The sequence below is a fragment of the Podarcis bocagei genome, assembly GCF_964188305.1.
Source record: "Podarcis bocagei genome assembly, chromosome: 2".
In the NCBI taxonomy this organism is placed as follows: Eukaryota; Metazoa; Chordata; class Lepidosauria; order Squamata; family Lacertidae; genus Podarcis; species Podarcis bocagei.
In genome coordinates this window covers 22,574,306-22,584,672 of record NC_138126.1, presented here as the reverse complement: position 1 = coordinate 22,584,672, position 10,367 = coordinate 22,574,306, and the positions used below count along the sequence as shown (strand labels likewise).

Here is a 10,367-nt window from a genome sequence, read left to right as displayed (position 1 = left end):
CCAAAGTTTCTAGTCTACTTCTTCCACCCACACAGGAGAAAGCAGCAAGTGAGCGAGTTATAGTCTGTGGTGGGGGAAGGTGTCATAGGAATTGGCAGGCACATTGCACCTTAGCCTCACACGCTAGCAGGCTACTTTTAAAGTTTTACTTATTACATCCAAAGGTCTGGTTCATGCATTGTTCCATGCAACAGCAAAGAGAACGCAGGTAGATTGCTCTTGCGTGCAAAATACACAATGCAGTTTCGAACATGCAGTCTGAACTTGGAACAAGGGCAGACATGTCCGTCCTGGTCGGTTACATGGCTGAAAGAGATGGAGGAAGAGAAACAACTCACCTCCTCCTAAACGAGAGGTGGGGTTGACCTAGCTAAGTCTAGGAACAGAACTCGGTGGTCTTAACCCCTTCATGCACTAACTAGCACATATGCATAGCTATGTTTGAATGCAATTTCGCACGGAGTAAAGCTGCTGCTGGCGAGTGGAATGCAGACTACTGGGAAAGGGCATGGGCTGGGACGTTAGACAGGAGCACCCCACACAGCAACATTTTGTTGTAGGTCTCACTCATCGCCGCTTGCAGTGTGGGATGCTCCTACACAAGCCCATGCCCTACAAAGACCAAAGCAGACATTTTGTATGCAAGAAAGTTTTATTTGTTTGACATATGCACAAAAGGTATACAAGTACAAACCATCACCACAGAAGAAGAGGAAGAGCTGGATGGGGCTTGAGAGCAAATGAATACATTCAAAATCAGTATAGACAAATCTGTTGATCCTTTTCCACACAGGTGGGTGCTCCCAAAATATTCAGGCTGGCATAGGAGAGGGAGGGCTTGGCTATAGTACCAATCACACACTATGAAGTTTAGCTATGCTTAATAAACCCCAAGGAACAATGACAACAAATAGTTCCTCTGCAAGATCAACTGAAACTAATTTGATTAGTGCAAGGAGAGATCTGTAATCAGCCTCCCATTCATTCCAGGAGGGGACAGGCAGGAAAGACCTGGGGAGGAGCACCCCCTCTTTCTTGCAAGCCAAATTTACTTTTCTGATTTGTGGCCCAGCTTAACAGCACTATTTAGGCCACTCAAAGAACCATACCCAACATGAAGCTTTCTAAACAACCGTTTGTCCAATCGGCACTTGCAGTGTAAATGACCGGGGATACGGCCACTATTATCAGCAGGCTGGCATCAGACACAGTGAGAGGTCTCTGTATTGCATTGATTATTCCAAAGCACTCAAACAATAGTTTTAGTAAAATGGAGGGGGGAAATCGCTCCTTGCATGAGAGCACATTTGCTATCTCATACTGTAAGTTTACGGAAAGTGCAACAGTGCTACCCCAAAATCTGTGAGCTAACCATCGGGAGTATTGTGAATTAAAAACCCACTCAGATTATTATGACATTAAAACCCACTAGTGGGATTTGATGCACACAAGAGTTCAATGCGCTGCGCTGCGCTGCTCAAGATCATGTCCTTGCCTTTATCTATCATGGTTGAAGTGGAAACCAAGCTGAGAATAGAAGAAGCTAATACAGTAGCTACAAATCTCACATTTGGCTCTCATTTCTTACTTGACCCTTGAGTTTTGAAGGTGAGCACACCCTCACTAAGAGGTTTTCCATGCGGCATTTAGAATGAAGATGGGCAAAAACAGAGAAGCAGGCACCCCTAGAAAAGGAAGCTGTTTACATTTCTATTTCTGGTGGAAGGCTTGAGTTTTATCAGCTGGGCACATTCCAGGCTTGATGACTTGGCATCAAGAGGCTTCTTCAGAGAACCATGAGGCTCTTTGATCAAACGGGGGTTTTTAATAAGGCTAGATTGAGCTAGATCATGTTTTAAGATAAATCACATCTTCATCCTAGGGAAGAGAGATACAAGCCAGACGGAAATCGTTTCTAACTGCAGCAGTGTTGTTGTTTTTGTCTGTAAAGATCAGATCTTGAGTACTGAGAATCTTTTGCTTTTGTATCGTACAACAAATTCTCTCTGTAGGTGCTGGAAGAATTGTGGTAGAGCTGAAACTTCAAAATAGGAGAGTCAGGTGCAAGTCAGGTGCTTTGGATGGCAACCAGGTTAGTCGCTGGGCTACTTGGATGGGACCGTTCAGGTCCAGTTCGCTTCATTCCCCACTTGGTTGAGTTCTTGGGTGAACTGAGAAATGATGCTCATCTCTTGCTCAATGGCTTGGAGCCTCTCTTCTACGGTGGACAAGGTCTTCTGGAGCCTGTCCATAAGATTTCTCAGTGCATCCTGGTTCATCAAGACCTTGCAGAGAGCTTCTTGGTTCTTCAGGATGGCATCTGTGCAGAAGAAACAACTTGTTTATATGCCACCGTTCCTCCAAAGCTGCCTTGAGCACTGGAATGATTCTCCACCCAACCCCATTTTATCCTACCCTATTAGGTTGAATGGGACACGGGTGGTGCTGTGGGTTAAATCACAGAGCCTAGGACTTGCCGATCAGAAGGTCGGCGGTTCAAATCCCTGCGACGGGGTGAGCTCCCGTTGCTCTGTCCCTGCTCCTGCCCACCTAGCAGCTCGAAAGCACATCAAAGTGCAAGTAGATAAATAGGTACCACTCCGACGGGAAGGTAAACGGTGTTTCTGTGCACTGCTCTGGTTCGCCAGAAGCGGCTTAGTCATGCCGGCCACATGACCTGTACGCCGGCTCCCTCGGCCAATAAAGCGAGATGAGCACCGCAACCACAGAGTCGGCCACGACTAGACCTAATGGTCAGGGGTCCCTTTACCTTTATTAGGTTGAATGGGGATATGAATCTGGACCTCCTTGGTCCACCTAGTCCAGGGGTCAGCAACCTTTTTCGGCCGTGGGCCAGTCCATCATCCCTCAGACCATGTTGTGGGCCAAACTATTTTTTTTTGGGGGGGGGGTGAACGAATTCCTATGCCCCACAAACAACCCAGAGATGCATTTTAAATAAAAGCACACATTCTACTTATGTAAAACACACTGATTCCCGGACCGTTCATGGGCCGGATTTAGAAGGCAATTGGGCCAAATCCAGCCCATGGACCTTAGGTTGCCTACCCCTGACCTAATCCAACTACTGCAGACCTGGGCTCTCAAACATAGCTTAAAGCAGCGTCTCCCACCCAGGTGCCCTTCAGGAATTGGTGGGTTGCAACTTCCACCATCCCTGGGCCACTGGACATGCAGGCTGGGCTCGATCAGAGTTGTACAAAACTTCTGGAGGGCACTGGATTGGGGAAGGATAAATTAATACTGGGGTTGCTAATCACCCAAATTGCATGCTTATAAGCAAGCATAGGCAAACTCGGCCCTCCAGATGTTTCGGGACTACAATTTCCACCATCCCTGACCACTGGTCCTGTTAGCTAGTGATGATGGGATTTGTAGTTCCCAAACATCTGGAGGGCCGAGTTTGCCTGTGCCTGCTTATAAGTATAAACGTGGCCATCTAAAGGCAGGCAGAGGGAGAGGACATTAATTTTACTTAGGTTGCATACACATCACACATTTAAACAACCTAAGGCTACTGGGAGGGACGCGGGTGGCGCTGTGGGTTAAACCACAGAGCCTAGGACTTGCCGATCAGAAGGTCAGCGGTTCGAATCCCCATGACGGGGTGAGCTCCCGTTGCTCGGTCCCAGCTCCTGCCAACCTAGCAGTTCGAAAGCATGTCAAAGTGCAAGTAGATAAATAGGTACCACTCCAGCGGGAGGGTAAACGGCATTTCCGTGCGCTGCTCTGGTTTGCCAGAAGCAGTTTAGTCATGCTGGCCACATGACCCGGAAGCTGCTCCCTCGGCCAATAAAGCGAGATGAGCGCCGCAACCCCAGAGTCGGTCACGACTGGACCTAATGGTCAGGGGTCCCTTTACCTTTACCTAAGGCTACTGGGAGCTGTCATTTGTTAAGGGTGCTGGGAACTGTTGCCCTGTGAGGGATAACAGTATATCCCAGGATTCTTGGGCTAGTGGGCAGGGTGTGCTTTAGATCTGTAGCGTGTCTGCACCCTTAGCTACACCACTGGAGAAAAGCACAGAATCCGTTGAGCCATTTGGATTCTAGGTCAGCCAAATCCACATTCACCAGCAGAGAATTCTTACCGAGCTCCCTGCCGCTGCCCAGATATATCCCAGAGGCTGCCTTTGAAGGAGAAGCTGCCTGCAGTGGCTGCTGTGGTGACAGCGGTGACAGCGGCGGTGGCAGCGGTGAAATTGACGGTGACAGTGGTGACAGCACTGGTTGTAGCTGACTTTGCTGTACTCCTTCATCAGGGACCTCTTGAGAGCTGTCTTGATGTTCTTGGTACGCAAACACATGCCCTATTTTGGGGAGAGAGAGAACCAATCATGGCATGCGTGGGCCCAGCCCAATACTTTATGCGTCAGATGAGAATGACTGGGGGAGCTCAGGAGCAACAGCTGGAGAGATTACCATTACCAGCACCACCTCTGTCGTTACTGCCCCCCTTTGCCTAATAGTAGGCAAATCTAAATCCACGGCGTTTCCGTGCGCTGCTCTGGTTCACCAGAAGTGGCTTAGTCATGCTGGCCACATGACCCGGAAGCTGTACGTCGGCTCCCTCGGCCAATTAAGCGAGATGAGCGCCGCAACCCCAGAGTCGGTCACGACTGGACCTAATGGTCAGGGGTCCCTTTACCTTTACCTAGGGTGGACCATGGCTACTACACATTTGATTTGGGGCTTATCCCTACTGCCGTTTAATGTGGAGAGTAAGTTTTCCAAACCACTGTTAATTCTCTCTTGTCCACGTGACGTTCTCCTCTAAATCCCTGCCTTTCCATATTTTCTGTCACTGATTTGAAGGGTTCCTCTTGTGAGATTTTGCTCCTCAAAGTTCGGAGTCCAAGAGTGACTCCATCTCACATATCAGCATATAACAATTCACCACAATTAACTTCTCCTGCCCAAGGCCTACCAAAATCCAAGCTGTGTAAACAGCAGTACTTTTGACCGCTTCCTATTAATGACAAAGGAGCTTGTGGAGGAAAACATCCTAGTGCCATGGTTTTCAACCAGTGCGTGGTGGCACCCTGCGGTGCCGTGAATGATAGGGATGCCACAGGCAACACTGGCCCCTGTCCCTCTTTCCTTCCCTCCCCCCCCCATGCCTTCTTACATCTCTGCCTCCCAAAGGCTTGCACAGCTGCTTGTTGCAGTAGCTACAAGCTCCCCAGGTGAATGGTGCCTCTGGGGCTGGCCAGAGGGTGCTTCCCAGGCTCCTGTGGGGCAGTGTGAAGAGGCACCTTTCTTTGGGGCAGGGGGGCAGCTCAGAGACCAGGGGTGTCAGCTGTGGCTGCTCAGAAGACTACCAAGGAAAGAGGAGGCTGAGGGAACCCTCCACAAAGGAGTGTGTTTGAAAAATGGTGAGAGGCTGCCAGCTCTGCAGGAAAGGGGTGACCTAACTGGACTTCTGAGCCCCACAGGGGTGTCACAAAAAGAATGTACAGTGGTATACCTCAGGTCGCAGACGCTTCAGGTTACAGACTCCGCTATCCCAGAAATAGTACCTTGGGTTAAGAACTTTGCTTCAGGATGAGAACAGATATCGCGTGATGGCAGCAGGAGGCCCCATTAGCTAAAGTGGTGCTTCAGGTTAAGAACAGTTTCATGTTAAGAACGGACCTCCAGAACAAATTAAGTTCTTAACCCGAGGTACCACTGTAGTTGGTCAAGAGAGCCATGGACTCAACAAGGTTGAAAACCTAGTGGATTTCAGCCCAATGGCTCACACCTGTCCCAGTTCCAGCTTTGCTGACCTTAAAGGCATTGGTCTACTCAAGGTAACAGTCTCCTCTTAGTAATAATAATAATAATAATAATAATAATAATAATAATAATAATAATAATAATTTATTATTTATACCCCGCCCATCTGGCTGGGCCTCCCCAGCCACTCTGGGCGGCTTCCATAAAACCAAAAATTCACCCTCTTAGCAAGCTTTCTTTCTTTTTATTAAATAGGCCTTTTCCCACTTCCTCCCTTAACTGGAAATCCTGATGGGTAAGTCAGAGAATAGGAAATGTAAGGCAACTGGCCTTTCCTGAGTGAGTTTGAAGAACTGGGGCTTCCACTGGGCCTATCCTCCTGGGATAGGAAGAGCATCTATCAAGGTGAGCTCCAAGTCTCCCAAGTGCTTAGCAGACTGGACACACCCCAATGAAAAGTTGGAGACAGCTACTCTGCTGGCTTTCTCTTTTTGGTGGCGAGATTTAAAAGGAGGATTTCGGAGCTCGAGAACAAATGTTCAGAACCAAACAGACTAACAAAAACAACACACCCACGCACCAAACTCTCATAATCTTTAAAAGATCCCATCAATTTAGCAGCAGGAACCATAGCCAAGATATGCCCCCCTCCTACCCTGCCCTTTCGCTCCCGAGGTTTTTTTGGGAACGGTAAGTGTTTAGCGTTGCATTTCAAATAGTTTTTAATGACAACTGCAACAGTAAAAATGTAGGTACATAGCCAAAAAGGGGCTCAGCCCCGACCCCGTTTTCATTTAATCATAATGTCCAACAGCTCACCTGCCCATGTGCAGAGTGCATTTGCCTCACTAGCCAACTACGCCTTTACATATCTGTGATTGAGGCACAGTTAACTGAAGAGAAAACGGATCTCCTAACTCCGATAGAGGAAGGTGAAGCAATCCACCTCCTTTTAAAATATATATATATATTTTAAAGTCGAGCCTGAAACCCCCTCACTAGAGCAATGCCGCTGTGGAAAGGGATTAAAAAGTTCTTCCCAGTAACTGAGCCCTGGAGAATCAGGCGCTGCTGCTCACCCAGTTCGGCTTTCAAGTCTTCTTTCAGGGCGACGGCGCTTTCCACCAGGGCCAAGATCCTCGCCCCCATCTCCTCCAGCCTCCCCACTCGCCCTGCCATGCCGGCAACCTCGCTTCACGCCCCAGCTGACCGCCCCCCCCCTCAATGATTATATAGGTGCAGAGTTGCAGCCGGACAGCTTCCCGGCTTTCCCCCTGCGGTTTCCCTTCAGGTCCGCCTCGAGACGAGGCCAATCAGGCTCCCGCATTCTTTCCTCCGGCTTCGTTCAACTGCGGGGGGGGGGGGGCGGGGGCGGGAATCAAAGCGGGGAAATGGCGTGGGCGGCGGCCGCTTTTGCTCTCTTTTCATCCTGTTCTTCGTCTAAACGCTTTCTTCCTCGTTTTCAGTCGGGTTCTTAAGCTATCCTTTAATTGCTGCCGCCGCCGCTATTGTGCTTTTTAGAACGGAGTGGTTCTCAAACTCTTTTTTCTCTGCGCTGCGCCGATTTTTTTTTCTTTAATAGAAATTCATTGGGGGGAAAAAGAGAGAGACATCGCTTGTGATTTGTAAGAGTATCGCTTGATGCTCTTGCTCTCGTTTTGAAAAGGGTATCCATCCATATTCTGCAAATAAATTATTCTGATACCACGCAACACTAAAATGTTTAAATGTCTCTTTGTCCTTGAATCTTTCTGCCACACCCTTTGAGAACCGCTGTTGTAGAGAATTTCTCTATCCTATTTACACAGGCCAAGTTATCTGTAGGAAATGACTCCGCTCCCGGGCATTTAGGCTTTCTTACTTGTTTCTTATTTCCGTTTTGTCGACTGTTTTACTTTCCAAAAGTTCTCAAAGCAATTTTACATTTTATATCCCGTCTTTCCTCCAGGGAGCTCAGGGTGTAGCCCCAGCAACGTTTTATGCTCACATCACCCCCCAGCAACATTTTATGCTCACAACAACCTTGTGAGGTAGGGCTAGGCTGAGAGTAGAGTGACTGGCTCAAGTGGGGATTTGAACTCCGGTCTTCCGGAACCTATTCCAGCACTCTAACCACTGCGCCACACTGTAAGTACAATAAACCCGTATCAAATGATTCTCGTAACAAATACATTTGGGGCGGGGGGAGGAAACCCCACACCCATAGCCATAACATAAATAAATTCAGAGAACACAAATACTAGGTGGTAGAATTCAAAATTTCAATCAACACCGCATACATGCAATTTTGTCATCTGTTTCACACAACCACTAGAAACACCCACTGCCTCAAGCATTATATTTGTCAGCAACTCGTACATAAACCACTCACACTCTGCAATATTACAACCCAATTACACAGGGTCACTGCCAAGCTTAAAGCAATAAGATACAGTTTTAATACCTGAAGAACTAACGGTGTCATGTCCCTCTTCCATTGAACCACCTCAGATTCTCTCACCTGAGAGAGGCATAGGATTACACATGCATAGTGGGGTGGCCCTGTTAATTTATTTTAAAAGCAGTGGCAGGGGTGGATCAGGACCACTGGGCGGGGGAACTCCCTTTCACAATGTTTTCCATTCTAGATCTCTCGGGGCCCAACTATAGGCACTCCTCCCCTCACAAAGGAACACATCTGATTGAAAACCAGGCTATTTTGTCATCCGGGAGGTCTCTGTGCCTTTAAGAGTTAACCAACAGAAGTTCAACAGGGGAAGTTTCCCCTGGTATGGGAAAGCAGTGGCAGAGAAACATTCCACCTCCCTTATTTCCACCTGTTAGCACGCTGTTAGAAGCCTGGCCAAGCAAAACCAAACAAAAGCAGGAGGGTTTTCACAGTTTCAAGGACATTTTCTTCCTTTATTGAGGTTCACCTATATATCATAATAGAATAATTATAATTATAATAATAATAGCATATAGTTTAATAATTGTAATAGTGATTTTTAAAAAAACTTCTGTAGTGCTGAATCCCAAATAAAGCGAGTTCCTTTCAGACAACTGTTACATTGCGATTTCCCCACAATAACTTAAAAATAGAAAATAAGAAGAAGCAAGGGTGGTACAGAGCAAAGGAAGCACAACTGAGAAAGCAAATGATCTGGTCTGAATGTTGGGGGTTTCATTACCCCCTCCACCAACCCAAAAAACAACAACCGTTGCCATAAGATTTCTTTGCTGACATCATTGAGGCATAGTAGGTCTTAGCAGCAGGGTTAGAGTCTCCTTGTGATTGTTCCAGCATCATTTCCTAAATTGGACAGAAGAGGGGAAACTGGAAGAAGTGGATGAAAGGCAGGGAGGATAGTCCTGCCCAGGAAATTTCTTCTTCTTGAGGTAAGTTGCCCTGATTTCCATTTTACAGATGGGGAACTGAGTCTAAAAGATTGTAACTGGCCCAAGGCTATCCAGTGAGTCTGTAACTGAGATTTAAGCCTAAACCTCTTGGGTCTTGGGTTATTTACTTTCAAAAAGATTCTAGTGCCTGTGGTGCTTAAGTCCTCTAAAGCTGCCATTCCCCATCCCTACGGCCTCTGGTTGATCATAGAATTGTAGAGTTGGAAGGCGCCCTGAGGATCATGTAACCCAACTCCTTGCAATGCAATTGCAATCCAATTCATGGCTCTGAGCATCTCTTTATTTAGCGATCAGCAGTTTGAATCCCCATTACAGGGTGAGCTCCCATGGCTTGGTCCCAGCTCCTGCCAACCTAGCAATTCGAAAGCACACCAGTGCAAGTAGATAAATAGGTACCGCTGCAGCGGGAAGGTAAATTACATTTCCGTGCACTCTGGCTTCTGTCATGGTGTCCCATTGTGCCAGAAGCGGTTTACTCCTGCTGGCCACATGACCCAGAAAGCTGTCTGTGGACAAACGCCGGCTCCCTCGGCCTGAAAGCAAGATGAGCACCACAACCCCATAGTCGCCTTTCACTGGACTTAACCGTTCAGGGGCGCTTTACCTTTTTTATTTAGCCCTATTAAAAAGTCCAGGTGTCATGTGGACAATGTGGCTGCTCAGCACAAAGGACATGGTTTTTTGCACACGGTCAGGGCCTGCCTTTATCACAATCACATGTTTCAGGCCTGTCTCTTACCCTATAGAGCAGGCATCCCCAACCTCCGGCCCTCCAGGTGTTTTGGACTACAATTCCCATCATTCCCTGACTGGTCCTGTTAGCTAGGGATCATGGGAGTTGTAGGCCAAAACTTCTGGAGGGACACAGGTTGGGGGTACCTGCTATAGAGGACTCCATCTTTCCAAACAAACTCTATAGCTACCCCTTTAAGCAGCAGACCGATGTCTGGTGTTTATGGCCACACTGTGAAAATTTGCAGCACCTGCTAATTCCTTCCTCTCAGGCTGTTATTAAAGGCACAGGAGCTGGCTAGCCTTTTGCAGGTCAGTGGCAATCCTGTGATTAGCTAGGATTTAATGAAGTGCCCAAGGTGGGAGAATATACACTTTTCAGAATGAGGGGAGGGAGAGAGGAAATGGCTTATTCCCTAAGAGACTAGACTCCTTTAAGCATTTGCTCAAACCCCATCCTTTGAATGCTGGGCCAAGAAAAGACCTGATTTGTGGAAT

At 47.6% G+C, this 10,367-nt stretch overlaps 1 protein-coding gene across 1 annotated transcript; it reads right to left on the bottom strand.

Annotated features, from left to right (window-relative positions):
* Nucleotides 1-674: 674 nt before the first annotated feature.
* Nucleotides 675-6,953, bottom strand: LOC308581927 (uncharacterized protein). The gene is made up of 3 exons (XM_081184703.1): nt 6,818-6,953; nt 4,112-4,330; nt 675-2,320 (listed from the first exon to the last, which is right to left on the bottom strand). The coding sequence occupies exons 1-3, from the start codon at nt 6,915-6,917 to the stop codon at nt 2,124-2,126; spliced, it is 516 nt and encodes a 171-aa protein (XP_081040829.1). The 5' UTR covers nt 6,918-6,953; the 3' UTR covers nt 675-2,123.
* Nucleotides 6,954-10,367: the final 3,414 nt, after the last annotated feature.

What these genes read in the sequence shown, in the direction of transcription:
- LOC308581927 (XM_081184703.1), bottom strand. Translation starts at nt 6,917, where the DNA reads ATGGCAGGGCGAGTGGGGAGGCTGGAGGAGATGGGGGCGAGGATCTTG. An exon ending in AGACTTGAAAGCCGAACTGG is followed by an intron (nt 4,331 to 6,817) that starts GTGAGCAGCAGC and finishes TCCCCAAAATAG; the next exon opens with GGCATGTGTTTGCGTACCAA. An exon ending in GGGCAGCGGCAGGGAGCTCG is followed by an intron (nt 2,321 to 4,111) that starts GTAAGAATTCTC and finishes TCTTCTGCACAG; the next exon opens with ATGCCATCCTGAAGAACCAA.